General features: G+C 43.5%; 1 protein-coding gene across 2 annotated transcripts in view; it reads left to right on the top strand.

The window, feature by feature from the left end:
* The window catches only part of lypd6b (LY6/PLAUR domain containing 6B), a 254,638-nt gene that overhangs the window by 209,950 nt on the left and 25,798 nt on the right, over positions 1–18,890 (top strand). For both annotated transcript variants that reach the window (XM_063047538.1, XM_063047539.1), the window contains exons 3-4: positions 6,181–6,332; positions 17,882–17,980. In XM_063047538.1, coding sequence (XP_062903608.1) covers positions 6,218–6,332; positions 17,882–17,980 — 214 coding nt within the window. In that variant the 5' untranslated portion in view covers positions 6,181–6,217. The remainder of the gene's footprint in view (positions 1–6,180; positions 6,333–17,881; positions 17,981–18,890) is intronic.

The raw sequence follows: 18,890 nt of genomic DNA, 5'->3' as shown, positions 1-18,890 counted from the left end.
TCAGCCAGATTTTCAATCTCCCTCCTATATGCCAATTCATCACCACCTTTGATTTGGCCAATAACAGTGGTGTCATCAGCAAACTTAAATGTGGCATTGGAGCTGTACGTAACCGCACAATCGTATGTATACTGTGAGTAAAATGTGGGGCTAAGCTCACAGCCTTGGTGTGCACCTGTGTTGATGGTGAGTGTGGAGGAGATGTTGTTGCCAATCCAAACTAACTGGGGTCGGCCAGTGAGGAAATGAAGGACCCAGCAGTGCAGGAAGATATTGAAGCCCAAGTCTGGGAGCTTAGTGGTGAGTTTTTAGGGGACGAATGTGTTGAATGCGGAGTTGTAGTCCATGAAGAGCATCCTGGTGTATGCATCTTCATTGTCCAGAGCCGTCACCTGTTGTGAGAGTAGGTAAATTGGACCGGGTCCAGGCTGGGGTTGATAGGCTTCGTGACCAATTTCTTGAAGCACTCGGTCACAATGGACGTAAGTGGACATTGGGCATTGAGGCAGCTTTCATGTTCTTCTTGGGCACTGATATGATTAAAGCCTGTTTGAAGCAGGTGGGTGCCTCAGACTGCAAAAGCATACGTTTGAAGATATCTTTAAACACTCCAGTTAGTACAGGTCTTCAGTTCTCGGATAACTGGAATATTCAGCCAAAGCCCTTAATTACAGTATTTTCTGGTTAATTGGGACATATCAGGGCCAGTGTGTTTTGGCCCAATGAGGTGGCTGGCCTAAGTAGCCAAAGTTTCATGGTAATAGTTTAAAAACGACAAACTTCCCTTTAACTAAGTAACAAATTAGGTATTTAAAAGAAATACAGAAAAAATGAGAACAGTATCAGTATTACTACAGTACTATAAAATGATGCATTAGTTCCTAATAGTTATCAAAGGAAGAATTCATCCAGTGTATGCTTCTGTCTTCATTTGATTGACTGTAAATGAACATAATCAGCACAGACACCTAGTGCAAATAATGGACTGCATTCATTGCCTGCATTGATGAAGCAGTGTCAAAAATCATTGCTTTTTAATGTGGTGTCGGTCGGCCCTAATGAGTAACATAACACAAGCATAAGCCAATGATGCTATTAAGAATTCCTCGCTGTAAGCATGATGTAGTGTATAATGGCCACATAAGTGCACACGACTGACGTGAATTAGGACCTGTTTGGCAACGGTTTCTTGTTCCAGTTAGGTAGCATAGTGTCCCAAATAAACAAAGGAAATCCCAAGCTACATGTACAAAAAGCTGGAAGAACTCAGGAGGTCAGGCAGCATCTACGGAAATGAATAAACAGTTGACATTTCGGGCCATGATCCTTCAGCTATTTTTTTCAATTAACAGCTGTTCTTTAAGTGTGGTCCCAGCTAAGCAGCTTCCCCCGATTAACTGCTGACCCAATGAATTGGAATCTACTGTATTAGGTGTTTTTTACCTCAAGCAAATTGAAAAATAAAATATATTTTGCTTTTGGCACTAATCATTCCAGTTTGCCAATTCAATCATCAATTATTGTGTAATTAGACGATGATTCACAAATTTGTAGCCAGACTCAAAATTTGGCAAAATCAATGTTTGCAATGGAGTTGTCCCATTGAGCACATCTACATGAAACAGTGTAATAGGAAAGCAGCATCATCATCAGAGATCTTCACCACCAGGCCATGCTCTTTCCTCACTGCTACCATCAGGTAGAAGATACAAGTGCCCCAGGACTTGCACCACCAGGTTCAAGAAGTGACCAATGACTACCCCTCAACTATCAAGCTCTGGAACAAAAGTGGGTAACTACACTCACTTGCCCATCCATTGAGATGTTCTCACAGCCAGTAATCTCACTTTAAGGACTCTTCATCATGTTCTTGTTATTTATTGCTATTTATTTATATTTGCAGTTGCACAGTTTGTTGTCTTCTGCACTCTGGTTGATACTTCATTGATCCTGTTATAGTTATTATTCTATAGATTTGCTGAGTATGCCCACAGGAAAATGATTCTCAGGGTTATATGTGGTGACATATATGTACTCTGATAATAAGATTTACTTTGAACTTTGGAGTTTCCGTTAGTTAGTGTGGTTTGACAATACAATCTGCTTGAAGTGGCTCGAGCTATTGCAAAGTAATGAAGAATCGTAAGTGACAAGTTGTGGTGAATGTAAACTGAGCTTCCACAATCTTGCGGTGATTTTAAAAATCTGGAAGTCAGACTAGACCACAAACCTGACCACCCCTCCAATCAAGTAATTAATTTCAAAACTGAGCAACTTTTAAAAATATTAAAAGTGTTTACTTTTACTCAGAGGAGAAACTAGGAAACAGATTGATTTGCACAAGCTGTAAGGAGGTTTTATGTTCTCCCAGTGATCGTGTGGGTTTCATCAGGGTGCCCAATTTTCCCCCCATGTTCCAAAGAAGTACAGATAAGTGAGGGTTAGTAATTTGTCGGCATGCTATGTTGGCACCAGAAGCATGGTGGCACTTGTGGGCTGCCCTCAGCACATATTTGGACTGATCATAAGACCTTGAGATACAGAAGCAGAATAAACCATTTGGCCCATTGAATCTGTTCCACCATTTCATCAGGACTGATTTATTCCTCTCCACCCAATTCTCCTGCCTTCTCCACTTCTGATGCTCTTACTCATCAAGAACCTATCACCCTTTGCTTTAAATATACCCAATGACTTGGTCTCCACGGCAATGTATGGCAATGATTTCCACAGATTCACAACTCTCTGGCTAAAGAAATTCCTCCTCACCTCTGTTCTAAATGGACACCCTTCTATTCCGAGCCTCTGTCCTCTGGTTTAGACTCTCTCACGATTAGAAATGTCTTCTCCATGTCCACTCTATTTAGGTCTTTCACTGTTTGATAGGTTTTAATGAGATCTGTCAAGTTTTGTAACTCCAAAATATTAAATTAATTAAAAGGAAGGCATGGGACCAGAAATGTGAGTCTGTTTCTGTTTTCTGCCTTTTGTTAAACTTGACCATGTCTTCCCTTAAGAAGAACACATGCTGCAATTTTTTAAAATTCAATGTTCTAACTACTCCTTTATTTTAACTTGAACGTCTCGCTGCGCTTCAACAGATAGGTAGCCTTCTTGGGTTCATTTAAAACTTATTTGTTGCCACTCTTACGTTTGTAACTCCTAAACATGAAACTAATTAAAAAGAGACACGAGACCAGAAAGGTGAGTCTAACTTTGTGTTTTACTTTAAGCTAGGTGCGTACATATCACGTGATGACGAATGCCATTTGTGTACTGTTACAGATGAACTGCATTATGTAAACAACAAAGAATGCTTAATCAAACAATATACTTACAATATTCCTCAAACATTAGTGAAATATTACACAACAAGATCCCTTCCCTCAATTCTCTAACCTCCGGAGAGTACAGGCCCAGAGACATTGAACACTCCTCTTACATTAACCTTTTTTTCCCGGGATGATTCTCATGAACCTCCTCTTGACCCTCTCCAATGCCAGCACATCCTTTCTTAGATGAGGGGTGCAAACCACTGTGTTGGTCATTAATGCAAATGACACATTTCACTTTGTATTTTGTTGTTCTGACGTTCATGTGACAAATAAATCTAGTCTTTCTTTCTCTTGATTAAAATTAGTAAGTATTCCAATGTATTTTTGTTAACATTTTACAATCGGGTAGTTGCCTCACTCAGAAATGTAGAGTGACTATTACATTTTCCTTTATTTATGGAGTTGAGACGAAAGAGCTTGAGCAGAAACTTAATTGATAAACCCTTGTCTGGGAAATCAGCCAGGCTGGGTGAAACTTGCACTGGTTTGCAGATTGCTTGCAGCACAGAGACTCTCCTCCACTTACATTGCTCGAGAGGTGCTGTACTACCCTGAGTTGTTTCATTGCCTGCACCCTCAGCCCTTGAAGATCAATGATTTATGCGTCACTATGCCTTCTGTAATAACTTGAAAAATGTGAACAAGTAAAATATGTTTCTTTCACTTGACAGATGAAATGAGCCATCAATTAACTCAACCTGCTGTAAATATTTTCAGTCCCAAACATCCCTTCTGCATTTAAGTGCAGTCACCTTAATCTTCTCTCATTGCAGTCCCCCTGCTGAACCCTCAAGGTATTTCCTCCTATGGAAATAAGATCCTTTGTTCATTGTGGAAACCAGACTAATACACATTATACCAAGAGTTCCACAAAAGCCCGCAAAATTCAAAGTAAATTTATTATCAAAGTACATATATCGAAGTACAAAGTTCATTTACTTGCAGGCCTTCACAGTAGATACAGGAAATGCAATAGAGTCAATAAAAGACTGCACCCAACAGGATGGACCGCAATGAATGTGCAAAAAAAAAACCAACAAACTGTGCAAATGCAAAAAGAAAGAGAAAAAAACGAAACAAGAATTATTGTAATAATATCTAAATAAGCAATAAGTATTGAGAACGTGAGATGAAGAGTCCTTGAAAGTGAGTTCACAGGTTGTGGGAACAGTTCAGTGATGGTGTGAGTGAAGTTGAATGAAGTTCTCCCCACTGATTCAGGAGCCTGATGGTTGAGGAGTAATAACTGTTCCTGAACCCGGTGGTGTGGGTCCTGAGGCTCCTGTACCTTTTTATTTCCCTGATATATAGTGTGGAATAGGCTCTTCTGGCCCTTTGAGCTGCGCTGCCCAGCAACTCCCCAATGTAACCCTACCCTAGTCACGGCACAATTTATAATGACCAATTGAGCTACTACCTGGCATGTCTTTGAACTGTGGGAGGGAACTGGAGCACCTGGAGAAAACACATGCATTCTACAGGGAGGACGTACAAACTCCTCAAAGATGACATCGGAATTGAACTCCAACCTCTGTCGTCCCGAGCTGGAATAGTGTTGCACTAACTGCTGCACTGCTGAGGTGACCAGCCTGATGCAGCAGTGAGAAGCGAGCGTGGCCTGGGTGGTGGGAGTCCTTGATGCTGGATGCGCTCCATGTCGATGTGCTCAGTGGTTGGGAGAGCTTTACCCTTTTTGCAGGATTTTCCATTCAATGGTATTGGTGCTTCTGGTGATGCAACCAGTCAATATACTCTCCACTTCATACCTATAGACATTTATCAAAGTTTTAGATGTCTTGCTGAATCTTTGAAAACTTCTAAGAAATAGTTATCCCCTCTGGCCTGTTGGTTGAGGGGTAATAACTGTTCCTGAGCCTGGTGGTGTGAGCCCTGGGCCTCCTGTACCTGCTTCCTGATGGCAGCAACAAGAAGAGAGCATGCTGTTTTCCTGGGACAGCACTCCGTGTAGACGTGCTCCCAGCAATGAGGTCCTAAATACCCTCAGGCTGCTAGCTCGGGCAATGCCACACTCCTGGAATAGACCATCTATTCCAAACTCTGTTGTGGGAGGAGATTACGAAGCAGACAAAGAAAACCGGTTAAATGTTTGATCAAACCTTCTTGATGAAGGGTGACATCTCCATTTCTGGGGAACTCCAGCCTATAGAAGTAGACCTTTGGGCAGGTCATTGTGCAGCTAGCAGAACCGCTGCTTCACAGCGCCAGAAATCCAGGTTCCATCCTGTCCCTGGGTGCTACGTGTGTAGAATTTTCATGTTCTCCTGAGGCTGCCTGCAGCCTGACAAGACAACCCTCCCCTGTCTCTGTTTTTCCATTCCCTATTCTGCCTCCCCTCTTACTCCTTCACTTCTCATTACCTGGCTCTGGTTCCCCTTCCTCCCATTCTCCCATGGCCCACTCTTCTCTCCTTTCAGTTTCCTTTTTCATCACATCTTTAACCCTTCTGCCTTTCACCTTCCAGCCTGTCACTTCATCCCCCTCACCTAGGCCCACATATCATCTGCCAGCCTGTACAACTTTCCCTCCCCCCCCCCAATTTCTTATTCTAGATCCCCCCACCCTTCCTTTCTCATGCTGATCAAGGGTCCTGGAATGTCGACTGTTTATTCCTCTCCATAGATGCTGCCTGACGTGCAGAGATCCTCCAGCATTTTGTGTGCGTTGCCATGGGGATCTGGATTTGGCAAGTGCAACTCTTCTGTGTTTATTTTGTACAGACTGATCTACATAAGAATCAACAATTTAAAAAAATACTCTTTGAAAACTGAGTATGTTACTTATGATAATTAGCATCATTAAAATGCTGCTGTCTTTGCTCCCGTAGGTGCAGCTGGTGCTGACCTTTAATGTGAGCAGATACTATGCCTGTAGTTCACCGTCCAGCAGTGGTTGTCCTCTTCCTGCTCCTCGCCCTTCTAATAGATGGTGGATTCAGCAGAAATGTAAACTTTCATAACGTGAAGCCGCCAATGTCGCGTAAGTAAATCTCACAATCGCACTTTGATACTGTCTCTGATATCATTCTCTGTATGTTGTAACTTACTAAAATGACTGCTCGTCATCTCTTCTGCAATACAATGGGTCAAAGTGGCTGAATTCATTAGCAGCACCTACTCTATTTATTTAGATATACCGCGCAGAATAGACCCTTCCGGCCCTTTGAGCCGGATCATCCAGCAACCCCTGACAGCCTTGCAGGACAATTTACAACAACCGGTTAACCTACCCACAGTCTTAGGACTGTGAGAGGAAAGGGCAGCACCTGGAGAAAGCCCATGCATCCCACAGGGAGAACACACTGAGAGCCCTCACAGAGGATGCCGGGATTGAACTCTGAACTCCGAACTCCATCGCCCCAGGCAGTAATAGCGGCTCTGTTCTGGAGTGGAACTGGATTCCCTGGCGGTTGTGTCTGAGAGGAGGATGCTGCAGAAGCTACGGAACACAGGAGATCCTCTCTCCCTGTGGCTATAAGACTCTACACCTCCTCCTCCTTGAGTATATAAGTATATGGTTTCCTTGCACATCTGTATTTTTGCACTATTACTTTTTAATCCATATTTTGCACTTTTTATTACCTCAATGCTTGCGTTTTGTATTTTAAATTATGTATTTCTGACTGAGCAACCCTGCAGCAATAACTTCCTTTGGGATAAATAAAGTTATCTTTCCGCTAGTGGCTATGCTAACATTGCCATTGAGCGGCACGGTAGTGTAGCGGTCAGCACAACGCTTTACAGTACTGGTGACCCAGGTTCAATTCCTGCCGCTGCCTGTACCTTCTCCCTGTGACCGTGGGGGTTTCGTCCTGGTGCTCCGGTTTCCTCCCACAGTCCAAAGACGTACCAATAGGTAGGTTAATTGGTCATTGTAAATTGTTCCATGATTAGGCTGGATTAAATTGGGGGACTGCTGAGCGGCATGGCTCGAAGGGCGGGAAGGGCTTTATCCATGCTGGACCTCAAAAAAATAAAATAAAAACCTGTTCACAAAGCTTTACCTTTTACTGATGTCACACAGAAGTGCAGGAAACCATGATAATTGGTATCAATCATAATGAAAAACCATTTATCTTGACCAGGGTTTATTGAATAGTTGGATGGAGTTTCCACTATGAATCCAGATCAACACATTACACTTATTCCCTGCCTTTCTATTCAAACCTACCTAGTACAAAGTCAGCCATGCACTGAGGTAATTTAACAACATACTAAAATATATATATTTTTTTAAATTGCTTTAGAAATATCACATGATCTCTTAAGACTGTTTAAACTTAGTGTAGCTGTAAGTGAGTTCATTGTAGAAAGTAGGTAGTTCTCTACCAAATTTGGCCAATCAGTTCCCTTGTAAATCTTAAAACAAAATAAAATCTTAAAGCATAAAATGTTAAAGCAAACCTTTTAATGTCTTTGCGCCCAAAAGTACCGTGTAAATATTTGAAACCTGCACAGGACCTATAAATTAGCCGAAACTCCCAGTGACAATTACTTGACCTTGGGGTCATATTCACATTCGAGGGGTGGGGCTCGTTTCTCACACAGTTTCTGAGAAATGGAATTTCCCCTCTTTTGTGTGCTAAACACGTTATGCTAAACATAGGCCAGTCCTAAGCCACGACAAGATAATGAATTTGGACAATGTCACACAGTAATGAATGCACTGTAACTCTGTGGCTTCTCTCAGGAGCTGTCGGTAAAGGTTGCCACGTCGGCCATAGGGAAGTGCATCAATCAGGTGCTTAAGAACCTTGTCCCTCTTAGCCACAGTTCAGTGTTTAAAACAATGACAATAGACAATAGACAATAGGTGCAGGAGTAGGCCATTTGGCCCTTCGAGCCAGCACCACCATTCACTGTGATCATGGCGGATCATTCACAATCAGTATCCAGTTCCTGCCTTATCCCCATAACCTTTGATTCTGCTATCTTTAAGAGCTCTATCCATCTCTTTCTTGAAAGCATCCAGAGACTTGGCCTCCACAGCCTTCTGGGGCAGAGCATTCCATATATCCACCACTCTCTGGGTGAAAAAGTTTTTCCTCAACTCCGTTCTAAATGGCCTACCCCTAATTCTTAAACTGTGGCCTCTGGTTCTGGACTCACCCATCAGCGGGAACATGCTTCCTGCCTCCAGCGTGTCCAATCCCTTAATAGTCTTATCTGTTTCAATAAGATCCCCTCTCAGCCCTCTAAATTCCAGAGTATACAAGCCCCGACGCTCCAATCTTTCGACATATGACAGTCCTGCCATCCTGGGAATTAACCTTGTGAACCTACGCTGCTCTCCCTCAATAGCAAGAATGTCCTTCCTCAAATTTGGAGACCAAAACTGCACAGAGTACTCCAGGTGTGGTCTCACCAGGGCCCTGTACAGCTGCAGAAGGACCTCTTTGCTCTTATACTCAATTCCCCTTGTTATGAAGGCCAGCATGCCATTAGCTTTCTTCACTGCCTGCTGTACTTGCATGCTTGCTTTCAGTGACTGATGTACAAGAACACCTAGATCTCGTTGTACTTCCCCTTTACCTAACTTGACTCCATTTAGATAATAATCTGCCTTCCTGTTCTTACCACCAAAGTGGATAACCTCACATTTATCCACATTAAACTGCATCTGCCATGCATCTGCCCACTCACCCAGACTGTCCAAGTCACCCTGCATTCTCATAACGTCCTCCTCACATTTCACACTGCCACCCAGCTTTGTGTCATCGGCAAATTTGCTAATGTTACTTTTAATTCCCTCACCTAAATCATTAATATATATTGTAAACAGCTGCGGTCCCAGCACTGAACCCTGCGGTACCCCACTGGTCACTGCCTGCCATTCCAAAAGGGACCCATTAATCGCTACTCTTTGTTTTCTGTCGGCCAGCCAATTTTCAATCCATGTCAGTACTCTGCCCCCAATACCATGTGCCCTAATTTTGCCCACTAATCTCCTATGTGGGACTTTACCAAAGGCTTTCTGAAAGTCCAGGTACACTACATCCACTGGCTCTCCCTTGTCCATTTTCATAGTTACATCCTCAAAAAATTCCAGAAGATTAGTCAAGCACGATTTCCTCTTTGTAAATCCATGCTGACTTGGACCTATCCTGTTACTGCTATCCAGATGTGTCGTAATTTCATCTTTTATAATTGACTCCAGCATCTTTCCCACCAATGACATCAGGCTAACCAGTCTATAATACCCTGTTTTCCCTTTTCCTCCCTTCTTGAAGAGAGGGACAACATTAGCCACCCTCTAATCCACAGGAACTGATTCTGAATCTATAGAACATTGGAAAATGATTACCAATGCATCCACGATTTCTAAAGCCACCTCCTTAAGTACCCTGGGATGCAGACCATCAGGTCCCGGGGACTTATCAGCCTTCAGACCCAACAGTCTATCCAACACCATTTCCTGCCTAATATAAATTTCCTTCAGTTCATCCACTACCCTAGGTCCTTTGGCCACTATTATATCTGGGAGATTGTTTGTGTCTTCCCTAATGAAGACAGATCCAATGTACCGGTTCAACTTGTCTGCCATTTCCTTGTTCCCCATAATAAATTCACCCATTTCTGTCTTCAAGGGCCCAATTTTGGTCTTAACTATTTTTTTCTTTTTCACATACCTAAAGAAGCTTTTACTATCCTCCTTTATATTCTTGGCTAGTTTACCTTCGTACCTCATTTTTTCTCCACGTATTGCCTTTTTAGTTACCTTCTGTTGCTCTTTAAAAGTTTCCCAATCCTCCGGCTTCTCACTCGTCTTTGCTATGTTATACTTCTTCTCTTTTATTTTTATACTGTCCATTACTTCCCTTGTCAGCCACGGCCTCCCCCTACTCCCCTTAGGATCTTTCTTCCTCTTTGGAACGAACTGATCCTGCACCTTCCACATTATTCCCAGAAACACTTGCCATTGCTGTTCCACTGTCATCCCTGCTGGGGTATTGTTCCATTGAACTTTGGCCAGCTCCTCCCTCATAGCACCATGGTTCCCTTTGTTCAACTGTAATACTGACACTTCCGAGTTTCCCTTCTCCCTCTCAAATTGTAGATTAAAACATCATATTATGGTCACTACCTCCTAATGGCTGCTTTACCTCGAGGTCCCTGATCAAATGAGTTTTATACAGCACAGAAACAGGCCCTTCAAGCCTACTGATACAAAGACTGCCATGAACTTAATGGGCAATGTGAGGTTGGTGGTACATGCTAGTGTATCTGGGTGTCCTGCATGTGATTGATTGGCCTGAGCAATTCCATCTGGTGTGAGCTGATAAAAAGCCCAGAGATCACAGCATGCGTTTCACAATAGATCCAGTTTAAAAAGATTGTGATCACCAAAAGTTGGTTTATTGAGTTATTTTCCATAATGCTGCCCATTGGAAACCAAGACCGATAGATTCTGTCTGTGAAACATCGAGGTGACAGTGCTGTCTCATTTCCAATTCCCATGTGCTGTTGGTTTCTTCACGAGTTAACAGTGTAGGTTTTCTGTAGCTCCACAACGCTCCTATTTCTGCATGAGGGAGTGGCGGAAGTTTGCACTTTGCCGTCCTGTGTTGTCATGAGGAGTACTACTGGTGCCAGGTCAGCTGTGCTAAGGGGAAACCATGATTTGCAAATAAAATTAGGCCAAGAGGTCCAGTCTGAAGACCAGCAGAAAACACCTTGGAAAAGTTGAGGGGCATCAAATTCAAATCATGTTTTAAATCCCACAATCTTTCTTGCTGACTATGCAAACATCAAGCAGAACATGAAGATCAATAGTCATAGAGCACTACAGCAGAGAAACAGGCCCTTTGGCCCATCAAGTCCATGCCAACTGGTCTTCTGCTAGTCCCACCTACCTGCACCCAGACTGCAGCCCTGTATAATCCACTCATCCATGTACCTGTTCAAACTTCTCCTGAGGATTGCAGTTGAACCACATCTATGACTTCTGCCGGCAGCTCATTCCACATTCACACCGTCCTGTGAGTGAAGAAGCACCCCCCCTCTCAGATTCTCCTTAAATATTTCACTTTTCACCCTAAACCTATGACCTGCAGTTTTAGTCTCACCTGGCCTGAGGAGAAACAGCCTGCATACATTCAGATCCCTCATAATTTTGCATACCTGTATGAGATCTCCCCTCGTTTTCCTGCACTCCATTTAATGAAATCCTAACCTTATTCAACATTTCCCTATAACACCGGTCCTCAAGACCCAGCAATGTCCTTGTATATTTTCACTGCATTCAAGAATTCAAGATGTAGTCAAGAGCTCTGCTAAGGAGGGATATCTGAACTCTGTATAACCTTGGGTGCAATAAATCTTTTCTTGAAAACATCCTCAGTGAATGCTCACTCTGTATATTCTGCACCTCGTTCACGATGATGATCTTTGCATGTAATTCATACAGTGAAACCCATGCCTTAACTTGCTGAACACTTCAGAAGAGGTAACGATATGTTCAAAATGTGCACAGAGAGTGCAGCTGCTGGAAATCGTAAAATGCAAGGACAGAACTCTCAGCAAGAACAGCGACTATCTATGGGAAAGGGAATTTGAGTTACTGAACAAGCTTTGTCAGAAGTGGGAAACAGTCAATTGTAAATGGAAATCAAAACCAGCTGTTGTTAGAAATCTGGAAGTATTTTTCCCAGTTCTGAAGGAAGGAATTGGACCTGAAGCAGTAACTGTTTCTCCTTCCATAAGTGTCACCTGACCTGCTACATATTTTCTATTTTTATTTTATGATACTCCATTAGATGTCGGTGCAGAATTAGGCCATTCAGCCGATCGAGTCTTCTCCGGCATTCGATCATGGCTGAGTTAATATCGCTCTCAAGCCATTTTCCTACCTTCTCCCCAAAACCTTTGATGCCCTTACTAATGGAGAACCTCTTGTTTTAAGTAGACCAATGCATTGTGCTCCGCAGCCGTCTGTGACGTTGGATTCCTCTGATTCACCACCCTCTCGCTAAAGAAATTCCTCCTTGTATCTGTTCGAAGCATTCTCTTCAGGTCCACATATTTCTCTGTTGCAAGGGCATTCCTAGATCCAATTTATCTTGCCTATCAGGACGGGACACCACCAGAAGTATATGGGCTCCTGCTGGAAATGATCCTGTCCATAACTTTAGTGTTGGTTAAGGCTTATGTTCCTTGCTTGTTACATACACCTGTTAGGGTGCATTCTCCAGATACCTTATAAGGTAACCATAGCCTTCAGTCAGGAGTAGATGTCATCAGGTGGTTCCCAACCTTCACAGAGTGTTTCGACCTTTAACCACGACACTCTTCAGTTGGTGGGCTGGCAGTGGTGGCCAAATCACTGCCTATTTGCTCCTGGCTTCCAGCTTCCCTCCTCTCATGAACTCCAAATCCAACAAGAGACTCGTTCTGCCTCGTCCCCCATCCTATGAGCTGCTTGTTTTCTGCTCCCTTCGTCCAGGCCCAGATCTGACAACAACCGCCATGCTGATTTGGCTGGGAAACCTCTGCAGCCGATCTCCACAGGGAACAACCATGCCTGCCATCCCTTGTCTTTACACTCCTGCACTAAGGACTGGTACTTCAAGGCCTTTCTCTCGTGGGCCTCTTCCCATCCCTCCTCCCGCTCAACCAGAATTATTTTCCTGTCTTCAGTTGACTACAGTACAATGTCAGGGCGCAGGGTTGTGTGCACCACATCCGGGAACTGCAGCCTCCTTCCCACATCGACCCTCATCTCCCAGGACCTGGCCGTTAGCAGCAGATTGGGCTTTGGTTGTTTGGTCATGAAAGGCCTGGCTCCCTCTTTGATGATTAAAGTTTCAATTATACCACAGCTGTGACAAATCAAAAGGAACTACCTCAGTCCAGTACCTTGTATATTTATTGAGATACAGCACAGAACGGGCCTTCCCAGACCTTCAAGCTGCGCCGCCCAGCAATCTCCCAGTTTAATCCTAGGCTAACGACGGGACAACTAACAGTTAACCTATCAACCGTTATGTCTTTGAACTGTGGGAGGAAACTGGATCACCCGGAGGAAACCCATGTGGTCATGGGGAGAACATACAAACTCCTTACAGGCAGCAGAGGGTATTGAACCCGGGCTGCCTGTACAGTAAAGTGTGCTAACCACTACACTACCATGCCATACACCAGTTCTGAAGAAAGTTGTAACGGAATGTACGGATGTTCCTACTTAACTTCGATGTGTAGTGTTCAGAATGTATATTTTCAAATAAGATGCCGGCTTAGTTAGGAAACAAAAGTTCAAACTTCAAAGTACATTTATTATCAAAGTATGTATTCATTGTACAACCTTGAGATTGATCTCCTATCAGGCGGCCACAAAACAAAGAAACACCAAAAAAAAATCAAAACAAGATCGTTGAACACTCAATGTGCAGAGAAAAAGAAATCATGAAAACAATAAACACAAGCAGATAGTGTACTGATCTGAAGTCCACAAATACGGTCCTGTCTGTAGACCCTTAGTTCAACACAGAGCTGGGAAAATGTTGCAGAGCACTGAGCTGAACCAGCTTGTCGCTCACCTCTGGCCCCGACCCCTGATCTTTTCATTCTGGCCCAGCAGCTAAATCTTTAGATTTAGATTAGATTAGATTATGAGGACACTCAGTCCTCGTTTATTGTCATTTAGAAATACATGCATTAAAAAAATGATACAATGTTCCTCTAGAAAGATATCACAGAAACACAGGACAAACCAAGACTAAAGCTGACAAAACCACATAATTATAACATATAGTTACAACAGTGCAAAGCCATACCATAATTTGATAAAGAACAGACTATGAGCACGGTTAAAAAAAAGTCTCAAGTCCCAATAGCCCCAACATCTCACACAGACAGTAGAAGGGAGAAACTCTCCCTACCATGAACTCCAAGTGCCGCAAACTTGCCGATGCATTGGAAGCACCCGATCGCAGCCAACTCTGAGTCCATCCAAAAACTTCGAGCCTCCAACCAGCCCTCCGACACCAAGCACCGAGCACCATCTCTGCTGAGCGCTTCGATCCCACCCCGGCCGCTGAGCAACAAGCAAAGCCGAGGACTCGGGGCCTTCTCCTCTGTAGATTCTGGACCACACAGTAGCAGCAGCAGCGAAACAGGCATTTCAGAAGTTTCACAGATGTTCCTCCGTGCTCTCATGCCTGTCTCCATCAAATCAGGATTGTGCATGGCACCCTACTTGACTGATAACAGATATTCACCGGAGTGGCCGCTGCGCGCTGTGCCGTGCCGCCATCCTCTCCTCCCGCCGTTTCTTCCAAATATCAGGCTCAGTCATTTCAATACGAAATATCATAATCAAAATCAGGTTTATTATCACCGGCATGTGACGTGAAATTTGTTAACTTAGTAGCAGCGGTTCATTGCAATACATAATATATAAGAAAGAAAATTAATAATAAATAAATAACAAATCAATTACAGTATACGTATATTGAATAGATTAAAAATCATGCAAAAAACAGAAATACTGTATATTAAAAAATAAGGTAGTGTCCGAGGGTTCAATGTCCATTTAGGAATCAGATGGCAGAGGGGAGGAAGCTGTTTCTGAATCACTGAGTGTGTGTCTTCAGACTTCTGTATCTCCTACCTGACGGTAACAGTGAGAAAAGGGCATGCCCTGGGTGCTGGAGGCCCTTAATAATAACATTGGTGTATGTTATTGAATGTCTATACCACTTGCTGTATATCGATTAGCTTAATTAACTTTACTTGTCACATCTGCATCAAAGCACCCAGTGAATGTGCCTTTGTATCAATGACCAGCACAGTCTGTTGATATGCTGGGAGCAGCCCGCAAGTGGCTGCATCACTGCCTGGTATGGTGGGGATGGGGGGTTGCTAATGCACAGGATCGAAGTAAGCTGCAGAGAGTTGTAAACTTAGTCAGCTCCATCATGGGCTCAAGCCTCTGTAGTATCCAGGACGTCTTCCAGGAGCGGTACCTCTGAAAGGTGGCGTCCCCCATTGCCCAAGAAATGCCCTCTTCTCATTGCTACCATCTGGGAGGAGGTACAGAAGCCTGAGGGCGCACACTCAATGATTCAGGAACAGCTTCTTCCTCTCTACCATCAGATTTCTGAATGCACATTGAACCCATGAACGCTATCTCACCATGTTTTTATTTCCTTCTTATTGCACTGCTTACTTAATTTAACGATTTAATATATATACTTACTGTAATTCGTAGTTTTATTTTTTCTCTCTATTATCATGTATTGCATTGTGCTGCTGCCACAATGTTAACAAATTTCACGACATATACCAGTGATGCTAAACCTGATTCTGCAGTGTCGCCGTGCGTCTGGCGCCAATATAGCATGCCCACACTTTTTAATCCTTACTAACACTGGATAACAAGCTTGCCGATGCCCCGTTTGGGTTCTGTCGAGGCCGCTCAGCTCCTGTCCTCATCACCTCCTTGGTCCAAAGAGCTAAATACCAAAGGCGAGGTAAGAGTGATAGCCCTGGACATAAAGGCAGCACTTGACCGAGTATGGCATCAAGGTACCCTAGCTAAAATGGATTCAATGGAAATTAGGAGGAAACCCTCTGCTGGTTGGAATCGTACCTGACACAAGGGAAGATGGTTGTGATGGCTGGAGGTCAGTCATCTTATCCTCAGGACATCACTGCAGGAGTTCCTCAGGGAAGTGTCCTAGGACCAACCATCTTCAGCTGCTTCATCCCCAAATGCAGCAGGACCTGGACAATATCCAGGCTTGGGCTAGCAAGTGGCAAGTAACGTCTGAGCCATGCAAGTGCCAGGCAATGACCATCTCCAACAAGAGAGGCTCTAACCACCGTCCCTTGACATTCAGTGGCATCACCATCACTGAATCCCCTACTATCAACATCCTGGGAGTTACCATTGACAGGAAACTGAACTGGTCTAGCCATATAAACACCGTGGCTACCAGAGCAGGTCAAAAGCTAGGAATCCTGTGGCATGTAACTCACCTCCTGATTCCCCAAAGCCTGTCCACCGTCTACAAGCTCAGGTCAGGAGTGTAATGGAATAATCACCACTCGCCTGGATGATTTAAGCTCCATCAACACTCAGGAAGCTTGACACCATCCAGTACAAGGCAGCCCACTTGATGGGTATCCCTTCCACAAGCATCCAATCCCTCCACCATCGACGAACAGTTGCAGCAGTGTGTACTATCTGCAAGTTGCACAGCAACAGCACACCAAAGTTCCTAAGGCAGCATCTTCCAGACCCACGATCACTACCATCTAGAAGAACAAGAACAGCAGATACCTGGGAACACCACCGATTGGAAATCCCCCTCCAAGTCACTCTCCATCCTGACTTAGAAACGTATTGCAGTTTCTTCATTGTCACTGGGTTAAAATCATGGAATTCCCTCCCTAACAGCACAGTGGGTGTACCTTCACCTCAGGGACTGCAGCGGTTCAAGAAGGCAGCTCGTCCCCACCTTCTCAAGGGCAACTAGGGATGGGCAATAAATGCTGGTTTAGCTGGCAATGTCCACATCCCATAAATGAATAAAAAACCCTATGTGTCTTTTTCTTGGAATATGGAAAGAAACTGGAATGCCCAGCGGAAATCCACGTGGTCACGGGGAGAACATGCGAACTCCTTATAGACAGTGGCGGAACTGAAACCCAATTGGTGATCGCTGGTGTAGTGAAGTATTACGCTAACCAATACACTAACTATTCACTGTAAGGTAAATATTTCCTGATCATCTCAATGCAAAGGAGAATTGGACAATCACTGGGGAACAACATTTATAGAGCTTGAATTGAATTGAATTTCCTTTATTACTTCATTACTTCATTAGCCTTCATCTACATGAGGAGTAAAAATCCTTACATTACGTCTCCGTCTAAATGTGCAGTGTGCAATTTATCGTATTTGTAATAAATAGTATGTACAACGAGGCAGTCAATATAACATAGAAATACAGTTGTGTCAGCATGAGTTAAGCAGTCTGATGGCCTGGTAGAAGAAGCTGTCCCGGAGCCTGTTGGTCCTGGCTTTTATGCTGCGGTACCGTTTCCCGGATGGTAGCAACTGGAACAGTTTGTGGTTGGGGTGACTCTGGTCCCCAGTGATCCTTCGGGCCCTTTTTACACACCTGACCTTGTAAATGTTCTGAATCATGGGAAGTTCACAACTACAGATGTGCTGGGCTGTCCGCACCACTCTCTGCAGAGTCCTGCGATTAAGGGAGGTACAGTTCCCATACCAGGCAGTGATGCAGCCAGTCAGGATGTTCTTAATTTTGCCCCTGTAGAAAGTCCTTAGGATTTGGGGCCCCACACCAAACTTCTTTGGGAAAAGAGTGGGGATTGGGATTGAATAGGTAGTAGAACATGCAGCTAACGTGGGCTCGGGAGGTAAAATGGACTCCTTCCGTGCTGCAACTTATCTCTGATTCTCTTATTCAGTGCTTTAAATTTATTGAGGTGCAGTATCTTGTCAGTTCAGTGGAATGATGAGCTAGTCATCTTTTCTTGACCTTGTTTCTCTATTTGCAGCAACTCCATTTCCAAACAGCTTCAAGTGCTTCACTTGCAACGACGCTTTGGACAATTACGAGTGTAACCGATGGGCTGAAGATAAATGGTGCCCTCATTGTGAGTACCCTGTAGCCAAACGGATGGAGCTACTCAATTCAAACAGCCTTTTATGCGAAATTTACAGCTTATGGTGTGATTGATAGACCAAAGACTTCTTTGTAAATAGAAAAAAGAGTTGACTGCTTTACTTTTGTTTTACTTTGAACAATTGAATAAGTTGTAAAGGTCCAGTCAGTATGTCTGGATGTTTTAATTTTACATAGTATTTAAGATATAAATCAACAGATAAAGAAGGGCTCTGTCATTTATTCCTTATTTTATTTCTGTCAGTGTTTAAAGGCTTGCATTAAACTATCTGTGAAAAATGTTACCCCGATATTTAATTGAGCTTGGGCCATACAATAGATAAATGTAAAGTGTGAATCATACACATGAGAAAATCTGCAGATACTGGAAATCCAGAGCAACAAACACAAAGTGCTGGAGGAATTCGGCATGTATGGAAATGAATAAACCGTTGACGTTTTGGATCAAATCCCTTCCTCAGGATTGAAAATGAAGGGAAAGATGCCCAGGTAAAAAGGTGGGGGGAGGGGAGAGGAAGCAATTATAAAGTGTGATTGTTTATTTTTACCATTGATTTCTTTAGTGGTTTTAACCCTGTGTTAGGAGGCTGGCTTAGGTGGACTAGACAACATCCCTTCAACTCTCATTTCTTTCTTAGGCAATCCCTGGGAATCAAAGGTAACTAGCTTACTCTGCAGTTCTCTGGGCTCTGAGGTGGTTACTGAGACTGACGTGGGAACCACTGGTGCTTCAACAGATGGCTGATGGGATGGGAGAGAAGATAATTCTTAAGCATAAGATCAAAGTTCAAAGTACATTTATCATCAAAGTACGTTTACAATACACAGTCTCGAGATTCATCTTCTTGCAGGCAACCACAAAACAAAGAAACACAATAGAA

Source organism: Mobula hypostoma, chromosome 5 (genome assembly GCF_963921235.1).
Source record: "Mobula hypostoma chromosome 5, sMobHyp1.1, whole genome shotgun sequence".
Lineage (NCBI taxonomy): Eukaryota > Metazoa > Chordata > Chondrichthyes > Myliobatiformes > Myliobatidae > Mobula > Mobula hypostoma.
This window is presented reverse-complemented; position numbering and strand designations above follow the sequence as displayed.